We start from the raw sequence: 20,184 nt of genomic DNA, 5'->3' as shown, positions 1-20,184 counted from the left end.
GGGCGGGGGTTTTTCAACCCGACCCGAAAGCGGGGGAGATGGGTCATAGTCCTCGTCGTTATCCGAGAAAGGTAGCCCCGACTCGGCGTCGGAAAGCTCGCAGTCACCCGTTGCCGGGAAATCTAGCGAGCAGGACTCGAGGCCGAACTCGGAGACCCCCGGTGGCAGCGGGTGACGCTGACGAGTGTATCTCCAGCCAATCCTGGCTGGCGTAATGTAATAGGAGCTTCTGATGAGGTCACGCCATGGGCGTTCCTAATGTGAGACACGAAACGAATGCTATGAAAGAGAACCTTGGAGTACTTTTTATTGTGGTTGTATGTAAATTACTTCCACAAAACTCAACTATCCAATTTGAACCACCCTCCTTGTTAACATGTACCAAGTAACACGCTCATACACCTAATGGGCTCAAGAGAGTATAAATACAGACTCTTTTTCTGACGGGGCACCCTGTTTTTCAGCCTATCGGCAGCCCTCTGGGACACATGGAGCAGTCTGCCTCAGCATCCTAATGAGAGAGGGAGATGGAGGCAGGCAGGGAGGGAGGGGTGCTGGGAGCTCTGACAGTGAGAGGGAAAGGGCGTCGGTGTTCTAGACAGCACAGCGGCAGACGAGTTGCGTCTTGGCACACGATCGTAGGAGTAAAGGAGGAAGGGAAGCAGAATCAGCTGGCAGCGGGGTACAGCGGCGGAGAGCTGCCGCTGCGACCAGCCTCAGCCTGCTGCTCTGATAATCAGTGCTGCCGAAGCCATCAGGATTCCTGCTGCTGTTTCGTCTGTAATCTGCTCCAACTCTGAGCTGCAGCATCCTCTGCTCTGCGCTCACCTCTGCGTTGGACTGCTTCAGGGAACGTCACCACCTTATTATTATTATTTATTTTTTGTACTGTTTTTCTCGACCGTGTCGTCGAACCGCTCGGCCCCCTGGTGAGGCACTGGGCCGCAGTCTGGGGGGCCATGAGCCCCGGGTGTATGCTGCTGTTTGTTTTTGGCTTTGTTGGGGGAGCGGTGGTCATCAACTCTGCTGTGCTGGTGTCTCTGTCAGTGCTGCTGCTGGTTCACTACTCTGTCTCCACCAGAGGCTTGCCTGCCCTGCCGTCATTACCCTCCATTCCCAAACAAACCAGGTACAAGCTGTATGTGTGTGTTATTTCACTTCCTCAACATCTAAAAGTCATCTGTCATCATTTATCTTCTCTGTAGGCTCATGCAGTGGCTGCCTGGCAGAGCTGCTGCCATGTGGGTGTGTTGCAGTCAGATAGTATGAGCCTGCTCACCGAAAGTAGGTCAGGAGATGCGTCTGAGTGGCAGGAGTCATTTCTCAACTGAAGCCCCTAACATTTTTTTACTAAATTAATTCCTAATCGTGTTTTTATTTCATGATAGAGAATTTCTAAACTCTTTTTTTTTTTCTGATCAGTTCAAAAGGCACAGGCAGCGTTGGCCCCCATGGGTGGCCTTCTTTTGAACTGCTACTTTCAATATGGTGGTTTGTTCATTGTTTTCCTGCTTGTCATCATTCTCTGCTGGCTCCCATTGTTCTGGTCACTCTGTTTGATTTGCCTAACATATGCTGATGTGTTTGTTTACCGGATGCTTTTCTGTCAGAAATAAGAGTTGTTTTAAAGTGTATCTCTGTCATGTCGACTGCTGCAGAAAGGGTTGTGCTACAGTTTGGCTGTTATGGAGTTAAAAAGCCAAACAACCGTGTTTCCCCTCCCACCATTTTAGCCCCAAAGGAGGCAACGCTGCAACACTCCTCTATATAGTCCCAATGGTTTTGTCACATACACAAGATTTGTTTTAATTAAATTCTGCAGATCTACTTCACTGCTCTGTGAAGTTGACAATTTAGGGGTGAATTTCACATCACAGCTTGTGTTTCTTCACTTCACTTTCTTTTTTTAACCTCACGGCGAGAGTATGATCACAGGAGGGTGAAAACGTTTTCCAGCATGGTTTGTAGCGGGGTTCCCAAAGTTGGGCTCAGAACCCCACTTAGAGTCGTGAACCATGAGGTGTGGGGTCCTGAGAAAATCGAGGGAAATCAAATGAACTTTAAAAAGGATTTCCAATAGCATATTTAGCTTCAGCTGTTCCAAAACAATTAAAATGCTAAAAGAAACTTATCTAAAGTTTGACGTTCTTGTTAAATGGTTTATCAGTCTTTGTGAAATTCTGTAATATAGTCAGGGTCACAAGTCTTCAACTTTTATTTTGTGGGTCAAAAGCAAAAAGTGGGGACCACTTGTTTATAGAGCGTCTCATTCACCAGTCGTCTTATTGCCTTTTAAATTACTTGTTCTTTGACTTTACTACGAGTGTTACTAACTCCTTTTTATTTTCGGTAATGGTTTCGTCCTTTAAAGCAAAGAGGGTAGAAACATATGCATCCACTTTTTTATTTATTTATTTATTTAAACTTCATTAAGCTGAAGTATTTGTGTCAATCCATTACTTAAAATCAAATTGAAAATCCATTTAAATTCAAGATTTCAAGGCAACAAAATAAAAACAATACCAAGGGGGTGGATATTTTTGTAACACGCAAAAAATTCACACTGTTTTAAGTTTTTAAATAACTTTCTGTCCAAGCTTTTGTTTTTCTGGGTGTAAATTTCTCCCCATTTCTCTCCAGGAAGGAGCGTCCCATCTCCATGGGCATCCTCCAACTTCCTGGGATTGATGGCGTGACCCCTGAACTCCAGAGGGAACCCAGCGACCCCCCATCTGAACCCTGGAGGTTCAACAACGTCAGCCATCCGCTGTCCAACACCAGCCTCAAGGTATGAACTCCTGATTTAAAGTCCAAGGCTTTATCTCCAAATAATCAGATGCAGACTGTGAAGTTGCTGAACTTCCCACAGACCTGAACGGTGACATCATCTCCAGGTTGCTTAAGATGTTGTGGAAACTAAATGAAAACTCCTGCTGCCAACAAACGCCAACGAAAGAGAACATTTCTATTCAGAGAAAAGGACTTGTTCAGTGTGACCAGAATTTTTAACAGCGTGTGTGTGTGTGTGAGTGTGTGTGTGAAATCTGGTGGCTTGGAGCCCAGGATGCAGAGGAAGTGGTACCATTCTGGGGCCTGCTTTTAACCTCCAGGGAGGGTGGTGGAGACACAGTGTCTTTCATATTGTTGCCGTTGGAGTTCATGCCTCCAGGAAGGCTCCGTCATGAATATTAATGTGCATCTAATAAGTATTCATTTGTCGTTTTTACACTAGTTTGGTCTCTGATAAGAAGTATATTTTCCCACAGTTCGTTCCAGTTTTAGGACTCTCCATTGTTTCCCTTCTCGACACAGTGACACACAGTTATGCTAAACAGGACTTTACTGCCTTTGTGTTTCTGTCTTCCCGTGGACATTTTCTACAGATTTACAGCTACTGATTCTCAGTTGCATCTGTTCGTTCGTTTGGGAATGTTTCCTGTGGAAATGTTTTATTTTGGAGGGCCAGAGTTGAGTTTTTCTCGTTTAGAAGACGGGGACACTCAACCCTAGTTTGCCGCCTTGTGTAACTATAGCAACAACAGGGCGACGCCAGCTTTAAAGGCAGTACTCCTTGTAGAAGGGGTGGAATAGGTACGTACAGAAAAGGAAATATTTGTTCAGTGAGGATGTGAAAAAGCTCCAACATGTTTACGATGTGTTGCAGCATCTGTTGTTTTTCAAGGTGACAGGGATGTAAGCAGATGCTTTGTTATTGTCCTGATAGATTTTTTTTTTTTTTTTTCCATCCGCTCTTTGCTATTTATAGCTCAGCAGGGATGAGGATTAACAGGAAAAACAACTCGAGGTGAATTATTATTAGGGTGCCACAATGGAAAGTGATGAAACCCTTGAGTGTTGGACTGGTACTGTAAATACCACTTCAGTTTTTATTTACACACAGCCGTTAACTAGTAGGTCACATTCAGTGCTGCAGGAAACCACAGAAAACAGTTGCAGTCATAAACTGTGTACTCTCCACCTGTTTAGGATAATCACTTGGCTGCAAATATGTGAACAATTTCTTTTTATTGCTGATCATTCTGGGTTTGTAAAACATTCATATGAATTTAATTAAATGATAATTTTTACCTTTTCTTGTCAGTAAACAGAAAAATATGGAATCAATATTTTAAAAACTGAATTACCCATTTTATCATTTAAAAGACAACACAAATTTAAATATGTAGATGAATCTTCAGTTAACAGTGGCCCCGTCCACATGGGAATTGAGTTTTGTGAATCTGCTGCTAAAATAAATAAAACGTTGTATCATTATAGCCTTGCGTCCACACAGGAGCACCGTTTTAGGAGCCACAAAATGGTGATTTAAAAAACAAAACAAAACAGGGTTTTGAAGTGAGGAAGAACCTCGAAACGATGATCTTGCGTTTTCATGTAGACGGACAAAATGCAACTTTTTGAAAGCGATGATGTCATCGACACGCCTCCTGCTCAACCTACGACCCCGCGTGACGGACGTGCGTGAATAATGACAGATTACATGTTGGGGTTCCTGCTGCAGATGCGGGTTTATCTGCTACAGCTAAACATTTATACACCGTAATACTACAATGAGCAAACAAGGCTGATGTTCAATAACATTGCTTTGAATAGAGCAGAGCAAAAATAAATTTATTATTGAGTGTTTTTATTTATTTACTGTTTGTGTAAAGATTTTTTGTTTGCGTCTTTGAGTTTTGTGGTCTAGTTGTGATTTATTAATTTATTTTTTTAGGCTGTTTCTGCTTTTCTGTTTTTTTTTTTAATGGAATAGATTTGGTTTGATTTAAAAAAAATATTTAAATATTTTACTAAGTTTTTTTTGCTTTTTCTGAATTCTAATAATCCGCTCAAATGAAATATTACAGTGGGTAACCTGAATATATTTCTGCTCTTTAATTTTTAAGTTGAAAGGTAAGTGAACCCGGTCTTTTAATGTCTCTCAGTTTGAGGAGCTTTTCTCCACAATCAGAGAGGAAGGTAGACGCTCACAGGAGGATTTTCCGGATCAGGGCGTTGAGGAGTCGCAGGTAGACGTGTTTCTAATGAAGAGCATCCATGAGACTAACCTGCGTCATGGTTTTGTTTCATCAAAGGTGTGGTGCAGAATTTGCTGCATGCTTAAATACTAAATCCTGCTAACATCCAGACCAAACCTTTAGATTTTTGAAAACTTGCGATGCTTTTCTGTCATAATTGTTCAGTAACTGAATGTTTTGATGATTTGGACATAAACCAGATGTGAAAATGAGAATTTTCTGAACTGACTCTGTTTACACTTGTGAATGTTTGTTGAAGTGGTATTTGTATTTATTCACTATATATATATATATATATATATATATATATATATATATATATATATATATATTTGCTCCTTGTACTATTTGCTCTGTAATAGTAAAAAAAAAACATTCTGAAAGTGCCAAATACATTGTCATATCTCTCAAAGTTTCCCAGACTACAATCCAGAGACACGGATCTAAACAGTTGGTTTCAAACACAGATCAATATCATGTTATTTTTTTTACCTAAGAATATATCCACCAGGTTTGTGAAGTTTTAGTAGAAACACTGAGGTTTTTATAGTCTGATTGATTGACTGTTTTATTCTTTTGTGTTTCCTGATTTTTCTCCTTCTCCCTCCTCCACCTGCTTTCTGTTCACCATCAGGATGAAATGGCCTTTGCAAATCGTGGAAGCGCCAAGCCCAGCACGCCCACTAATCAGGGAAATATCTCTAAAACTGGAATGGCTGCGTCTTCAAGTGATGGACGGTCCAAAGCCAACGCTTCCATGTCCTCTCAGGGAGATTCCTCTAAATCAAACACAACCACCTCCACACATGGCGGTAACTCTCAGCCCGGCACACCGTTACCTCCTCGTGACGTGGCCAGTCTTGGACAAGGGGTCGCCTCCTCTACACCGCTGTCTGCAGCGCCTTCTGATGTTGCCGTGGAGTCTGTGGACACACCTCTACAGGAACAGGATACGTCAGGTGGGCTCGGCAAGAACCTGGACATGAAGAATGGCAATGCAGAGGGCGGGAAGGACGTAGGAGCAGTGCAGGAAGAACAACAGTCCAGCCAGAGTGCTGGAACGGCACTGAAAACTGAAGGTGACGCTTCCATTTTCAGCTCCTTCTGCTTACACTCCATAAGGCCAACAGTATTTAACCTAAACTTGGATTTAAAACATTCATTGATCGTTGTACATTGAATCATTTTTTTAATTCCTCGGGTAATCCTGTTAGATGGAGCAGAGAACGTGGAGAAGTCTGAGGTTCAGGCTATCATTGAGTCCACCCCTGAGCTGGACATGGACTTTGATGGCTGCAGAGGAACCAGGTATTGGACTGTCTGTGGACAACCAAGGGTTTTTAGCTTGGCAGATTTAGTTGCTGTGAAAAACTTGAAGATTAGAGTTTTTTAAGACTCCATTAGAAGTGAGTCTGCTTGGGCAAAACTTTGAGCTCATCAGTGAAGTCTAAATGGGGCTGCCATCCTAAAACAACTCCAATCTTCTAAATTTCCTTGTAGTTAATGCAAACACATGTATGAAAAGTATTTGGATAAACCATTACAAAGTTTTAGAGAGTGGAGCTAGTATCCACTTTGGTTTCGGCTGCTTTTAGACTAACTGATAGATCTTCAGTCCTGTTGGACTTAAAGTCTTTCTCTAAAGAGAAGCCGTTCAAAGAGCTGTCTACAACAAACACCACTTCTAAATGGCTGGAATATCCCTTTCAAGGTTGTGATTAAGTCACACTTAGTGTTTACACAACTTGAAGTGTCAAAAACAAGCCTAAAGTGATTTTGTCTTTCCGATAATCATCCTTGTTGTCACGCCTCACGTTTTCTCTCCGTTCCTTTCCTCCCGGTCCAGCACACCAACGAAAGGTGGGATAGAGAATCTGGCATTCAACCGCAACACTGACTCTTTGTTTGAGGAGCTGTCGTCTGCAGGGAATGACCTCGTAGGAGACGTGGACGAAGGGGCTGACCTTTTGGGTAAGAAGCCTCGCTCTCTTGTAACTTAGGATTTGTTTTTAATTTATTTATTTTTTATTATTCACAAATAGTTTTCTGAATTGTGTTTTCTTTGGCTGTTGGGCTTTAACTTCCTCACAGATGAGTTTTCTGGTGTGTATCAGCGATTTTCTCCCAGATCTATAAACCTTGTTGTCTTTGTGTCCCTGATTATCTTTACATTGTTCTTCCTTTTGTAGCTTTTCTTAGTTTTATTAGATTATAAGTAGTACAGTGTTGTGAAGGACTGTGATTCTGTAGATCAGAAACATTTTAACCGTTTGATTAAACCTTTCTGAACATCCTCTGCATGACTCTCAGACTACAACTTTTTAGGTAAGATTGAAGAAGTGGAAAGGCAAAGAATTATAGAAAGATTTAGGATTTTTGAATATTTGTAGAGAAGAGGTGATTACAAAGTTGTTTTAACTTAATAATATGGCTGATCTTTTTCAGGTATGGGTCGAGAGGTCGAACACCTCATCCATGAGAACACCCAGCTGCTGGAAACCAAGTTAGTTTTTATTTTCATTTCTGAAAAGGATTTATTCTATTTTTCATAAGACAAAAAAATCTTAACCTAATAATGGTAATATGAATGAGTGATATAATTTGTATCTTTTATATTGGTGGTTTTGTGCTTCTTGTTTTGTTTATTGCATTTTGCATGAAGAAGAGAGTGCGGGCAGGATGGAGTGGATGGAGAAGAGTTTCAGGAGTGATTTGTGACAAAAGGGTGGCAGCAAAGGGCGAAGGAAGGGTTTACAAGACAGTGGTGAGAGAAGCCATGTTGTATGGTTTGGAGACAAAAAGACAGGAGACAGAACTGGAAGTGGCAGAGCTGAAGATGTTGAGGTTCTCCTTGGGAGGGACGAGGATGGACAGGATTAGGAATGAGGTCATCAGAGGTACAGCACAGGTTGAAGGACTGGGAGATAAAGTTAGAGAGGCCAGACTGGAAATAAAGAGGAGAAACGAGGAGGTGCAAGCAAGCAGAGAAGAGGGCCCATTTCTAACCCAGAGTAAAGGAGAAGGGGGAAACTCCTTTTAATATAAGGCAGGAAATAAAGTTAAGATTCACAGGAAAAACTGACCCATTATGTGAACTTTTACATACAGTTCTTTGCTTTGTTTCTGCTCCTTTTTTTGAGCTTTGCAGGGGGATAAAACCTGCTCCGCATCAACTTGAAGCTGAAATAATTTATAAACACTTCTTTTCTAACTTGAAAGTCATCCTGAATAATTTAATCCTATGGATCTAAGTGCGTTTCAGAAATATACTTCCTGTTTGACGACAAGGAACAAACGCTGCATCCATCCGGTGCTTAATGTGGAACATTTATCCGTCCGTGTTTTGCAGAAACGCACTGAATGTGGTGAAGAACGACCTGATCGCTCAAGTGGATGAGCTGTCGTGTGAGAAGGAGGTCCTGCGAGGAGAGCTGGACGCTGTCACTCAGGCCAAAACCAAACTGGAGGAGAAGAACAAAGAGCTGGAAGAGGAGCTCAAGAAGTGCGTTGATCTAAGAGTACACTTTATACACATCGCTGTTCACCGCCGGACAAACTGCTTTGTATGGACGTGTTTGTACAACACTTGGTTGGGTTCTTTGTTGCAGAGTTAAAGCAGAACTGGAGGAGACCAAACACAAGATCAAGAATGACAATGAGGACGATGTGAGTCCATTTCTCTCTACTAGCACCTACAGATATGTAGATTGTAGGTGTCGTGAACGCGTGATCGTGTTGTGCCTGCAGAGCGATGTGCCCACAGCTCAGAGGAAACGCTTCACCAGAGTGGAGATGGCCAGAGTCCTGATGGAGAGGAACCAGTATAAGGAGAGGCTGATGGAGCTGCAGGAAGCCGTCAGGTGGACAGAAATGATCCGGTACAACAGCACAAGTAGAGATTACCAACAGATTTTTACCAATGAGAGGTTTCCAGTAGAAATAAGTGTCATGTTTTGTTGAGGAATAATGTTTTAATTTTTTCCTCAGAGCTTCAAAGGAGAATTCATCTCTTCCAGAGAAGAAGAAATCCAGCCTCTGGCAGTTGTAAGCTCCTCCTTTCTTTTTATGTGAGGTTCAAAATACCAACAAGTCCTGTCATTGAAGTCTTTTTTTGTTGCATTTCTTTTGCCTTTTTATGGTCATTTTCTTCAGGATGTAGGTAAATCTTGTATGGCTTTTAAAAATTTCATTCTTATTACAAACTCTTAACAGAGGAGAGCCAGCTCTGGGAGTAGTCTGTACATAACCTTAAAAGATGGATTGGGAAAATCAAACTTTTACAGCAATGTTATTCAACATTTGCAACATTTACTTGTGCTCTCCTTTGTTGAGTTTTAAGGAATGGGTTTGATTTGGTTTGAACTTGGTGTTATTTGGCAAAACATGTGGAAACAAACGGAATCTGATACATCTACCATCTCTGCTCTGTGTGTCCCTTTATATTCTGCCTGATGTTGTGACGTCTGTGTGCAGGAGGTGTGTTGGTTGGGGTGGGTGGGTGTTTGATAGGAGGGAAGGCGAGAACATAGGGAAGAAACCTGACAGTTTAACAGTGCTGATTTATTGTTTGAAAAAAGAGCAGGCGTGTGGAGCTGCTAAGTATTAAGAGCTAAACATTAGTTGCACGCAAAGTGATGCATTTACTGTAAAGGAAGGGGGAAGTGAAGGATTCTCTGCTCTGTGTTGTTTACTAACGTCCTAGTCTGTGCGTATTATTAACTCCCTGCTCTCCTGAGAACCACGTCTGTCATGCTTTTCCATTTGAAAGCAGATTTACAAAGTCAGAGCAAGTTTATGGGAATATGTGTCTCAGTCGCATATTGGCATGGAAAAGAACCCTTTAACCCTAAAATGGTAAACCCCATCTAACTGCTGGAGCTACCGCTTGTGTCCACCCCTCTATACGTTTGTCTTTGTGTGCTTCCCCCCCCCCTCTCTCTCTTCCTTTTTCTTCCTCTCTACTTCCCTGCCCTTACACCTCCAGTTTCAGCCGTTTGTTTAGCTCGTCGGGCGGAGCGGGCAAGAAGCCGCCGGCGGAGGCCCCAGTGAACGTCAAGTACAACGCGCCCACCTCCCAGATCCAGCCCTCCGTCAAGAAGAAGAGCAGCACCCTGCAGCAGCTGCCCAGCGACAAGAGCAAAGCGTTTGATTTCCTCAATGAAGAGTGAGTTTCTCTGTAGGAATCAGAAGCAGAAAGAATTTGCAACAAAGAGGCAAAAATTACTCTTATGCAGTGTATAATGGGTGGTATTCTAGTAATCGTTCTACTGTGACTTAGACGTACATTACACCCCTAGCTACCATGAAGACCAGGGAACTCTCCACACACGTCAGAGACAAACATATCCCAAACCCAGAGAGTGAAGGTTAAAAAATTGTCATTCGGATGAATTACTAAGAGATTTGGGAGACTGGAGCTGTTTGAAGATGGCAGCTCTGCTCAGATTGTCTTAAATTGGATCAGAATTAAACTGTTTCTTTAATCGGTCGTGGGTAAAATATTACATGTTGCACTCTTTTCACAAAACCTCACATAAAAAGATCTGAGTTTGGCACATGTTCCACATAATGTTAAAAAATGGTTACACTGATATGCTACTGTTTCTATTTTACTCTGAACTGAAGCAGTTGATCAAATGTAACGTGTATTTATAAAGAAGAAGAAAAAGTCTATAAAATGACAGGTAACTGTTTTTTTTAGAAGTGTCATTCTCTGATAACCATTTTGTATTGTGCATTTACAGTAAAAGTTAAAAAATCAACATAAAAACCTGTAAATTAAAGTCGGGAACATTGAAGTAGGAGCTCTGAAGTTATGAAGGGCCTGTTTTTTTTTTGTTGGTTTTTTTTTGTCCCACAGAGCGCCAGCTGAAAGCGTGACGTCGAGACGAGAACAGAAGCGGGCTCAGTACAAACAGGTCAAAGCTCACGTTCAGAAGGAGGACGACCGAGTGCAGGCGTACGGCTGGAGCCTACCCAAGAAATACAAAGTAAGCCTTTTATTAGCACCCAACCTGTACCCTTTGAATATTTTTTTTCTTTTCTAAACTACACAAGACGTGATCCATAACACAGTGCCGCTGGCTCTTTGTTTTCAGGTCAATGGTGCTCAGGCAGAGGGCAAGATGAAGAATCTACCTGTTCCTGTTTTTCTCAGACCTCTGGATGAAAAAGATCCTTCTATGAAGGTGCTTCTTTCAGCTTCTAATCATCATACTTGTAGATTTGCAGAAACTTGGCTCAGAACCTTGAAACATGCTAGCTAAAAAAATAAATAAATAAACAAGCAGTTTGAAAGTCCAGCCCAAAGGAGTTTGTAATATCTAGCTACGCCAACATAATCAAGTGTCAGGTTTTTGATAAACTGTATAAGTAAAATGTTGTTTATGGCAGCGTCGGTGTGTGTTTTGTTGTGTCACTGCTGTAACTATATCTGTCCTATAGCTGTGGTGTGCTGCAGGGGTGAATCTGTCTGGAGGGAAAACCAGAGACGGAGGCTCCATAGTGGGGGCCAGTGTGTTTTACAGTGACTCATCAGGCCAAGAGAGTCCTAAAAAGAAGACGGGGTCTCAGAGTAGCCTGGATAAACTGGATCAAGAGCTAAAAGTAAGCAAACACAATTTCGTTTCTGTTTTAGCTGCAACATTAGTCCGATAGTTACTGCTACTTCAAACCCATCTTGAGTCATTTTTCTCCTGTTGTTGGCTTTGTAGGAGCAGCAGAAGGAGCTGCAGCACCAGGACGAGTTTTCATCACTGGTTTGGATTTCCACCAGCACTCAGTCCACCTCAAAGGTTGTTGTCATCGATGCCAACCAGCCTGGAAACATCCTGGAGAGCTTCATTGTTTGTAACTCGCACGTCTTCTGCATCACTAGCGTTCCAGGTCAGTGAAGATGATAAAAACGTACAAAAGACTCATTTTGAATCGAGTTAAACTCTGTGAATCTCCTCTGTTCAGGTGCAAGAGAGACAGACTACCCTGCTGGGGAGGAGGTGTCTCTGAAGTCTGATCTGGGACCAGAGGGAGATGGCAGCTTGTCAGCAGCCACTAGCAGCTCAGGTGGCGGTGACAGTGTTCTTGGAGGCATCACAGTGGTGGGCTGCGAAGCCGAGGGTGCAACAGCTGTTCCTCAGACAGGGGACCGTCCAGGTAAAGAGGAAGATAGAGCTGTCCGGATCTGCTGCTCGTTATTCACCCAGTTTTATGCGCATTTGAACATTTGCACCGACTCTCGCGACAGACCCGAGACCAGCAGAAGAAGCCACGGAGGCGACAGAGACGAGTGCAGGACCTGTTGACCACAGTGAAGCTCTGAGGGGCGTCTACACAGAGCACGTGTTTACAGATCCACTGGGAGCTCAGCAGGCAAGAGAGGCCCCGGCCAACTACTCTCAGAGGTAACATCAGGAGGTTTATCACCAAGCACACGGTTATAATTCAGTCTGTTTAACTCGAAGGTCACTTGTTAGTACAGCTACAAAGACGAAACACTCTGCCAATCAGTAACCTTGTGTAGAGTTAGTACGTTAGTCCTTGTGTCGTCTAAAATGAGCACTCTGCATATCCACACACCTTCTAAATCTAATTTATTAGGACAATTATGTGAAGCAATAATCACAAACTTAACCTGATCCTTTGTGTTCCCTGTCGTCTCTATGAGCAGGGAGAGCGACCTGCTGAAAGATGGGGTGAGCTCCAACCCCAGCACAGAAGAACCTGACCCCATGATAGAAGAGGCCCAGAAAATGAGCAGTGTTCTGCCCACCATGTGGCTGGGGGCGCAGAACGGCTGGTGGGGCTCTTATTTTCCCTGATCTCTCCACATCTGTCTGCATGTGTGAGCATATTTCTTGTAATTTTCTGTTCTCTGACCCTAGTGTGTATGTGCACTCGTCTGTGGCTCACTGGAAGAAATGTCTCCACTCTGTGAAGCTGAAGAAGCCTGTGGTCGGCATAGTGTAAGTTCATTCAGGCAGATGGTTGTAGGTTGTTTCTCTCTCTCTCTCTGCTTGTTTGTTTAACCACGTCTCACCAACAGACACGTGAAAGGACGCATACTGGTCAGTCTGTCCGACAGCACGTTGGCCATTTTCCACAGAGGAGTAGGTGAGAGACCTAAAATACCTCCTTGTGTAGAATGTTTACACAGCACCAAACAGATGTGGGCTTCATTGTTTTGATTTTTTTGTTGTAAGATGGACAGTGGGACCTGACCAACTACCACCTGTTAGATTTGGGGAAGCAGCACCACTCCATCCGCTGCATGACAATCGTGCACGACAAGGTGTGGTGTGGCTACAGGAACAAGATCTATGTGGTGCATCCCAGAGCCATGAAGATGGAGGTAAAAAGACTTATATGCGATTTAAACATTTGGTAACATCCACATGTTTGCTTCATGTGTTTCCGCCTTGTCCAGACATCATTTGACGCCCACCCACGTAAAGACAGTCAGGTTCGTCAGCTGGCCTGGCACGGCGACGGCATCTGGGTGTCCATTAAGCTGGACTCCACCCTCAGGCTGTTCCACGCTCGCACCTACCAGCACCTCCAGGACATCGACATCGAGCCCTACGTCAGCAAGATGCTCGGTCAGCGCGCTGTTGCCGAAATGTCTCCTGTTTTCAAAATAAAAAGCCCTTAACGACAGAATGTTCGATTGGTGCGCAGGTACGGGCAAACTGGGCTTCTCGTTTGTGAGGATCACGGCTCTCATGGTGTCATGTAATCGTCTGTGGATTGGGACTGGTAATGGAGTCATCATCTCCATCCCTCTGACAGAGGGTAGGTTCAAGAGCAAAAAAGATGGATTAACGAAACATTCTGATGTGTCCCGCTCAGATATTTTTCTTGTCCGTTTAGCAACCAACAATGTAGCAAAGGCAGCAGGTAACCACCCTGGAGGAGTGGTCCGTGTGTACGCAGACGACAGTGGAGACAAAGTGACAGCCGGGACGTTCGTTCCCTACTGCTCCATGGCTCACGCTCAGCTCAGTTTCCACGGTCACAGGAACGCTGTCCAGTTCTTCGCTGCAGTTCCAGGTACGTGAACTTATGTTGATGCAGCTGGAGCCTCGGCCAAGGCTGTTATTAAAGGCTCTTTTACTGTTGCCTAACAACCTGAGATTTAATTGGGTTTTGAATTGGATTAAAGTAATTATTCAGCGAAAATACTTCAGTTTAATGAAGTTAAATGGGAAAAAACCCCTTGTTTAAATAGTTCTAAAACATAAAAAACTGAAAAGTGGGTGCGTGCATTTGTTTTCACACCCACAAAGTAAATAATGTGCGTTGCCACCGTTTGCAGCAACAAGTCTGTTCAGGTCCGTCTCTGTGATCCTGGTCCATCTAACTGCTGAAAGTTTTGTTCGTTCTTCGGGACCAAACAGCTGTAGCTCCTTCAGGTTAAATGGGAGCTATTTGTTTCCAACATCATTTAAATCAGACCAGTTCTCAGTCGGACTGAGGTCTGGGTTTTGATTGGACCTTTAACAGGTTCTCCTTGACCCAGTGGAGCGTTCTTCAGCAGAGAGTTTCGGCTCATCGGACCTCCGTCCCAGTCTTAAATCTCTAGAATACCTAAGAATTTCTTTATATTTTTCGTCATCTATCTTTCCTTCCACTCTGACCAGTTTCTCAGTCCCTGCTGAAGAAAAACATCCCCACAGTATGATGCAGCCACCACCATGCTTCACTGTTGAGATGTAGTCCTAAGCACCTTTCCCTTGAGTGAAAGAAATTAAAAATGGTCGACGTTTTTCTTTAATCAGTCTTTTTATTTTTTCTGCTGCTCCTCCATGAAGCACAGATCCTCCCATCCGTGCAGAAGAGTTCAGCTCCATCAGGCTTATTTTTAGCCTCTTGGTTGCTTCTCTGATTAATGCCCTCCTCGCCCAGTTTGTGAGTTGAAGGGAGGACCTTTTTCTAATAATGGATTTAAAGGTGCTCTATGGGATGTTCAGGGTTTGGAACAGAAACAAGGGCCCCAGTGTTGTTTCTGTTCTGAAGTAAAACAAACTAGGTATGCCACGGGACATTTTCAGAGACCAAATATAAACTAATCATTTAAAATCTTGCCTAGTCACCTATAAATATGGTACAAAACTGTTCATTAAACTATTTAATAATGAACAATAAGATGACCTGTCAGGTCTTCTGTTCTGTTACTCTAGTGTTTTAGATCCAATATAAATCTAATCCAGCTGCAGATATGTTGAAAACAGACAAATACAGAGCCTGACCACATCTGATTTAAACAGTCTGTCTCTCTCTGCTTTCAGGTCACTCTGATCTGTCTGCGTTCTGTGGAGGAGAGACGGCAGGAGAAAAGTCCTCTGACTCGTCCACTCAGGAAGGAAGCAAGACCATGTTGGTGATGAGTGGAGGAGAAGGCTACATCGACTTCAGAATGGGTGAGTTTACCCTGCGCCACAGAAACAGGAGGGCAGCAATAAGCGCAGCAGACCGTTGGAGACAACATGAGCCCGTGTGTCCGCAGGTGACGAGGACGGCGAGGCAGAGGAGGCCGAAGGCGCCCCCATGAAACTGCACCCCTTCCTGGCGAAAGCTGAGCGCAGCCACCTCATCGTCTGGCACGTCTCAGCCAATGAGGACAGAGCCCAGTGACCCGTTCAGGCCCGATTTACCTTTTTTCTCTCAAAGCACAGGAAGCCAGGAGGAGCTGCTCTGTCGGCACAAGTTCAGTCCGCACTCACTCCTGAGCTTTCAGTGCTGAACAGACCTGCTCCGAAAGCATTTTCTCAGATAACCTTGGGTGCACGACGATGCTCTGTTCTTTGTTTTATGTTGTCGGTTTGAGACGTTGTGCTACTTTCATTTTATCGGAGGTGAAGCTGAGATGTGCGACTCGTCACTTTCAAACCGGGAAAAACGTTTATCTGAATGTAAAGACGACCGATCCATGTAAGGTAAGCTGGACAGATCTGTGCGGGAGTCAATCTTTTAAGGCTCTTTATCAACATCAAACCTTATCCAGTGTTTTTGTTTTTTTTATTCGTTTGAGAGCTGTAAATATTTCATAGGAATCGGCGACAGCCCAGTTTGTGCCTCACTGATCATATTCTGTCTACAATGAAACCATAAAAAAATAGCTTAATTTGTAATTTTTTTCCCCAAACCCCAACATTAACGGTATACAGTTTTCCCTCAAAATGTCTGAATTATTTTACAAAGAAGGGAACTTTCTCCCCTACTTGATCCGAAGCTACTTGGCAGGAAGTTGTGAACAGATGTTCATAATCTCTGGAAATAGAATAATGAACACATTCTGAGCACCTTCGAGATTATAATTGCCCAGTAAAGTTTCTCAGCATGTCGTTGATGAGATGAAATGCTAAAACCTACGGCCCCAAAAGCCTATGAGGCCAATGACATTTAGTTTCAGCTCTGTTTTTAAGCGTTTTTACCGGATCCCACTGTAAGCGCTGATTACTTCATGTTAGCATGCTGTTACTGATGCTAACTTTTAGCTTAAAGCAACAATTCAGACATTTTGAAGTGGGGTTTTGAGAAAGGGTGATAAACGGTTAATATCTTACCTGTTAATAGCTCTCAAAACTGCATCTGTCTGGGAGAAAATGGAGTTTATGTTTGACGAGCTAATGGCTAGTCCGAGGGTAGGCACAAACAAAGTGACCTGCTGCCGCCTGTTTAAGCCTACTCTGCTTTATAGATCGTTTAGCAATACAGTTTTTACATATGTTTCTGTGGTTATTTGGAAGCTCATGTAGCAGCAGCAGCTAGCTGTAACACTTTCGGTACAACCTTGGGTCACTTCCAGCGCAGATTTTTATCACATTTCTGCTGAAATAACTTCGTAATGCAAGACTGACACGACCTCATTAGTCCTGCCAGACTTAAACTCGGCTCCTCCAAACGTTCTCCCGGGTTTTCAGATCTGATGCTGACGAGAGGCACAAACTGGAGCTTAGCAGAAGGCCTTTAGCTTTATAGAGCTGCGACAGGTAGAGCGGGAAATCGTTGAAGAAAAGCTGACCTTCCTTTCACGCTCGTTTTCCCTTTGCACTGGAAAAACAACGAGTAATTTTAGCCGAGTAGTATTTCTGTTGCCAACCTGCAACAACAACGCCTGATTGTTCCCGATTTTTCATTTTATTGGGAGAATAAAGTCCATATTTACTTGTATTCAGGCTCTTCTAAAACTGCTGAAACAAAATACTCACATCTCGTCTCGGTTTTCAGGTTTCAAAAGATATACAATCCCTTAGAAATTTTAGCCCGTTTTTAGGGAGACGATCCGATCGGCCGTTCCGCTAACGATACCCCACGTTTCTAGATGACGTAAAGACAGATTCAGAGGTGGTAAGACCCAAAGGAATATCCTCCGTGTTACAAATTGCTGTCATTAATCCCAAACGTGGAGCTTTCTGTTTTTCTCCTGGACCTGATAAGTTCACATATTTCTTAAATCTGTATTGATTTGTCAGTTTGGTTGTTTAGCTGGTCTTCTGTAGCTTTTTGCTTTTGTTTGACGCACCCCTCTGAGTCTGCGGCTGCAAGGTTGAAAAAGCCCCCAAAATGATCCTATTGGCTCTTTATAAACATCCAGTTACCCCAGCTTTACCTTCAGATAATCACTGACGTCTTTCTGCTTTAGTTTCCCAGATCTGTGTTTATTATCCCCTGCTTTTCATCCACACACCAGCTCCACGCCGACACTTTAAGAAAACGCCTTAGATATCAAGGTTGGAAAGGTTTTTCTACTTTGTTTTTTGTTTGTTTTTCCTTAAAAAAAAAAAAAAAAGAATGTTCTGCTTGCTACCAAAGGATAAAGACTGACGCTTCTCCGTAAGCTGCAACACGGCACCTTTCAGAACATGCAGGTTTTTGTAACAGAAATACTTGTGTAATAATATATAGATATATTTTTAAACGGTCATATTTGTAAACAGAAATATTTTCAAGGTGAGAGACGTGATGAACCTGTTACAGTTAGATACTGAAGCGAGCCGCCTCGTTAGGCATCTTTATTTTGACTTTTATCAGTTTTTATTTTGCTGCGCTGCTCTGCTCCCTTTGTACCAAACCTGTTTTTTATTTTTATATATATATATATATATATATATATACATATACATATATATCCCTTCCTGACTCCAGAGGAAAGGTTTAGTTTGTTTGCAAAATCCTTGTTTTTATACTGACCTCACCGAGGACAGGAAAAATTTATTTTTGTTTGAGTGTTGTTTTTTTTTTGTTTGTTTTTTGTATGGAAGCTGAGAACAGCCAAGTTATCTCAGGATAAATTAAATATTTTATCCTGAGATAACCAAACTAGTTATATTTTATCTCGAGAAACAAGCTTTTCTCAATCAACACAACAAAATAATTATAATGCAGAAATGAAAGAATCTGAGGTTTTTATCACTAACATGTTAATGATGAATGTTTTTCAGCTTGAATCAGGCTCATACCCCCTCTTTATGTCTGATAAAGAAGAACCTCTTTGTTTAATTTTGATTTGGCTATCTAAAGAAAATTAGCTGTATTTTAAAAGTTGGAAAAAGTAAATGTATTAACTCATTATGTAAAGAAAACAAGCTCCAATGTTTCTGTTACCTCCTTTATCTCAAGATAAGTTGAGTATTTGAGCAGAACTCTTGAGATAAATAACAATTTATCTCAAAATAACGAGGAAAAATAATTTATCTCGAGATAATAAGATAAATATGATGTTATCCCAAAAACAAACATTGCTGGCTTGATAATAACATAGACGACTTAATAAAATGAGCCTAATTATTAAAATAAATTGGTAAGTAGACTTGAGATGAGATAATCTTCTTGATATAATAAACTTCAGAAAACCGTCTTTATCTCAAGAACTCATTTCATGTAAACAAGCATCACTACCCCGACAAAAAAAAAAACTAAACAAATGACTTCTCTTTAGATAAGAATAGTTATCTTGAAATAACTACAATTCTTTTTGTGGAAAAAGAGCATCATCTTACTAAAACAAACCACTTATTTTAACTTGTATTTCTTGAGAACAAGATAAATAACAATAAAAAGACCAATTATTTTGTTAATTTGAGCATTACAGCTTGTTATCTTGAGAGAACGTCACAAAAAATGACTTTCTAGGATTGTCCTGTCTCAGCTGCCGTGGTATTTGACACTGAACTCGTGTTTCTGTTTGGAGCAGTATCAGAAAGCCTGTCCTTATGCAGATGTTTGTTTGTCTTCTCTCTAGGAGAGAAGATGCATCTAATGTATATTTAAATATAATTTCAGCTTTGCCGATTCAGTATTTATTATTTACAACGACCTTTGCAGTTGAGAATAAAGTATGTTTGTACATTAAAAGTGAATATATATACGATTATATAAGTATGAAACCTGAAGCTGGTTTGGGTTTATTGTTGTTTTCTGTTGGATTTACTCAGCTATGCACTGTTTCTAAATGTAAAGCCGGTCCAGTTGGAATCAGGGAGATGAAGTCAACCTGAACTCTCAGCAATAACCGAGGAAGCTCCGACCCATCCGGGGGGGGAACTTTCAGTTTGTCGTTTCTGTGGTGAACTTCGGAGAACTCGACAGGAGCTTGTTTGTAAAGTCTGCAGTACACTCACATCTTGTACCTGTGCAGCATCTCTAGCCTTAATGTTATTTTTTTTTAAACAATTAAAGCAGTTGTAAACCTGTTTTTGTGCCTGCTTCTCTTATTTCAACCAGATTAAATGCACCTAACGTGAAACCAGCTCGATCAAGACTGATCCCATCGCCCTGAAGGAGCCCACACCTCTTTCCACGAACACTAGGTGGCGAGCTGGACTTTTTAATAGGGGGTGATTTTTATGAGGAGAGAGGCTCCCCTCCCCGGCCTGCGATTGGTCCTCTTCTGTTCTATTCAAGGCCTTGGTTTCAGCTTGTTCACTGAGACTGAGAGCTTAGCAGGGTGAGGCCCGGAGAGCCTTTAATCTCTTCCTGGGTTCTTAGGAGAATCATGGATCACAGTCACGGCGTCGGAGCAGGAGGTTAAGTAATATGTACGCAACAAAGTCTTTTTTTTTTTTTTTATTTGCTCGGCCTCCATTTTCGTCTGCTTGTCTCGTCTCTCGTCAAAGAGCATCCCTCGACGCCTGCAGCTGTCAGAGGA

General features: G+C 42.3%; 1 protein-coding gene across 7 annotated transcripts in view; it reads left to right on the top strand.

Moving 5' to 3' along the window:
* The window catches only part of spag9b (sperm associated antigen 9b), a 44,354-nt gene extending 24,625 nt beyond the window's left edge, over positions 1-19,729 (top strand). The window contains exons 1-28 of one of the 7 annotated variants that reach the window (XM_037980989.1): positions 651-1,129; positions 2,641-2,788; positions 4,947-5,030; positions 5,674-6,118; positions 6,254-6,347; positions 6,886-7,010; positions 7,485-7,542; positions 8,389-8,541; positions 8,648-8,705; positions 8,787-8,917; positions 9,027-9,083; positions 9,192-9,195; positions 10,022-10,203; positions 10,900-11,029; positions 11,138-11,227; positions 11,484-11,645; positions 11,753-11,924; positions 12,000-12,191; positions 12,283-12,439; positions 12,706-12,834; positions 12,920-13,000; positions 13,081-13,148; positions 13,238-13,386; positions 13,462-13,633; positions 13,713-13,826; positions 13,905-14,084; positions 15,323-15,454; positions 15,541-19,729. In XM_037980989.1, coding sequence (XP_037836917.1) covers positions 960-1,129; positions 2,641-2,788; positions 4,947-5,030; positions 5,674-6,118; positions 6,254-6,347; positions 6,886-7,010; positions 7,485-7,542; positions 8,389-8,541; positions 8,648-8,705; positions 8,787-8,917; positions 9,027-9,083; positions 9,192-9,195; positions 10,022-10,203; positions 10,900-11,029; positions 11,138-11,227; positions 11,484-11,645; positions 11,753-11,924; positions 12,000-12,191; positions 12,283-12,439; positions 12,706-12,834; positions 12,920-13,000; positions 13,081-13,148; positions 13,238-13,386; positions 13,462-13,633; positions 13,713-13,826; positions 13,905-14,084; positions 15,323-15,454; positions 15,541-15,668 — 3,765 coding nt within the window. In that variant the 5' untranslated portion in view covers positions 651-959 and the 3' untranslated portion in view covers positions 15,669-19,729. Of the gene's footprint in view, positions 1-650; positions 1,130-2,640; positions 2,789-4,946; positions 5,031-5,673; positions 6,119-6,253; positions 6,348-6,885; positions 7,011-7,484; positions 7,543-8,388; positions 8,542-8,647; positions 8,706-8,786; positions 8,918-9,026; positions 9,085-9,191; positions 9,196-10,021; positions 10,204-10,899; positions 11,030-11,137; positions 11,228-11,483; positions 11,646-11,752; positions 11,925-11,999; positions 12,192-12,282; positions 12,440-12,705; positions 12,835-12,919; positions 13,001-13,080; positions 13,149-13,237; positions 13,387-13,461; positions 13,634-13,712; positions 13,827-13,904; positions 14,085-15,322; positions 15,455-15,540 lie in introns of those variants that run through there. The other 6 variants (XM_037980986.1, XM_025005945.2, XM_025005942.2 and 3 more) reach the window with 6 other exon arrangements.
* The last annotated feature ends 455 nt before the right edge of the window (positions 19,730-20,184 follow it).

Source organism: Kryptolebias marmoratus, linkage group LG17, assembly GCF_001649575.2.
Source record: "Kryptolebias marmoratus isolate JLee-2015 linkage group LG17, ASM164957v2, whole genome shotgun sequence".
In the NCBI taxonomy this organism is placed as follows: domain Eukaryota; kingdom Metazoa; phylum Chordata; class Actinopteri; order Cyprinodontiformes; family Rivulidae; genus Kryptolebias; species Kryptolebias marmoratus.
The sequence above is the reverse complement of the archived record's forward strand: the minus strand, read 5'-3'. Positions and strand labels throughout refer to the sequence as shown.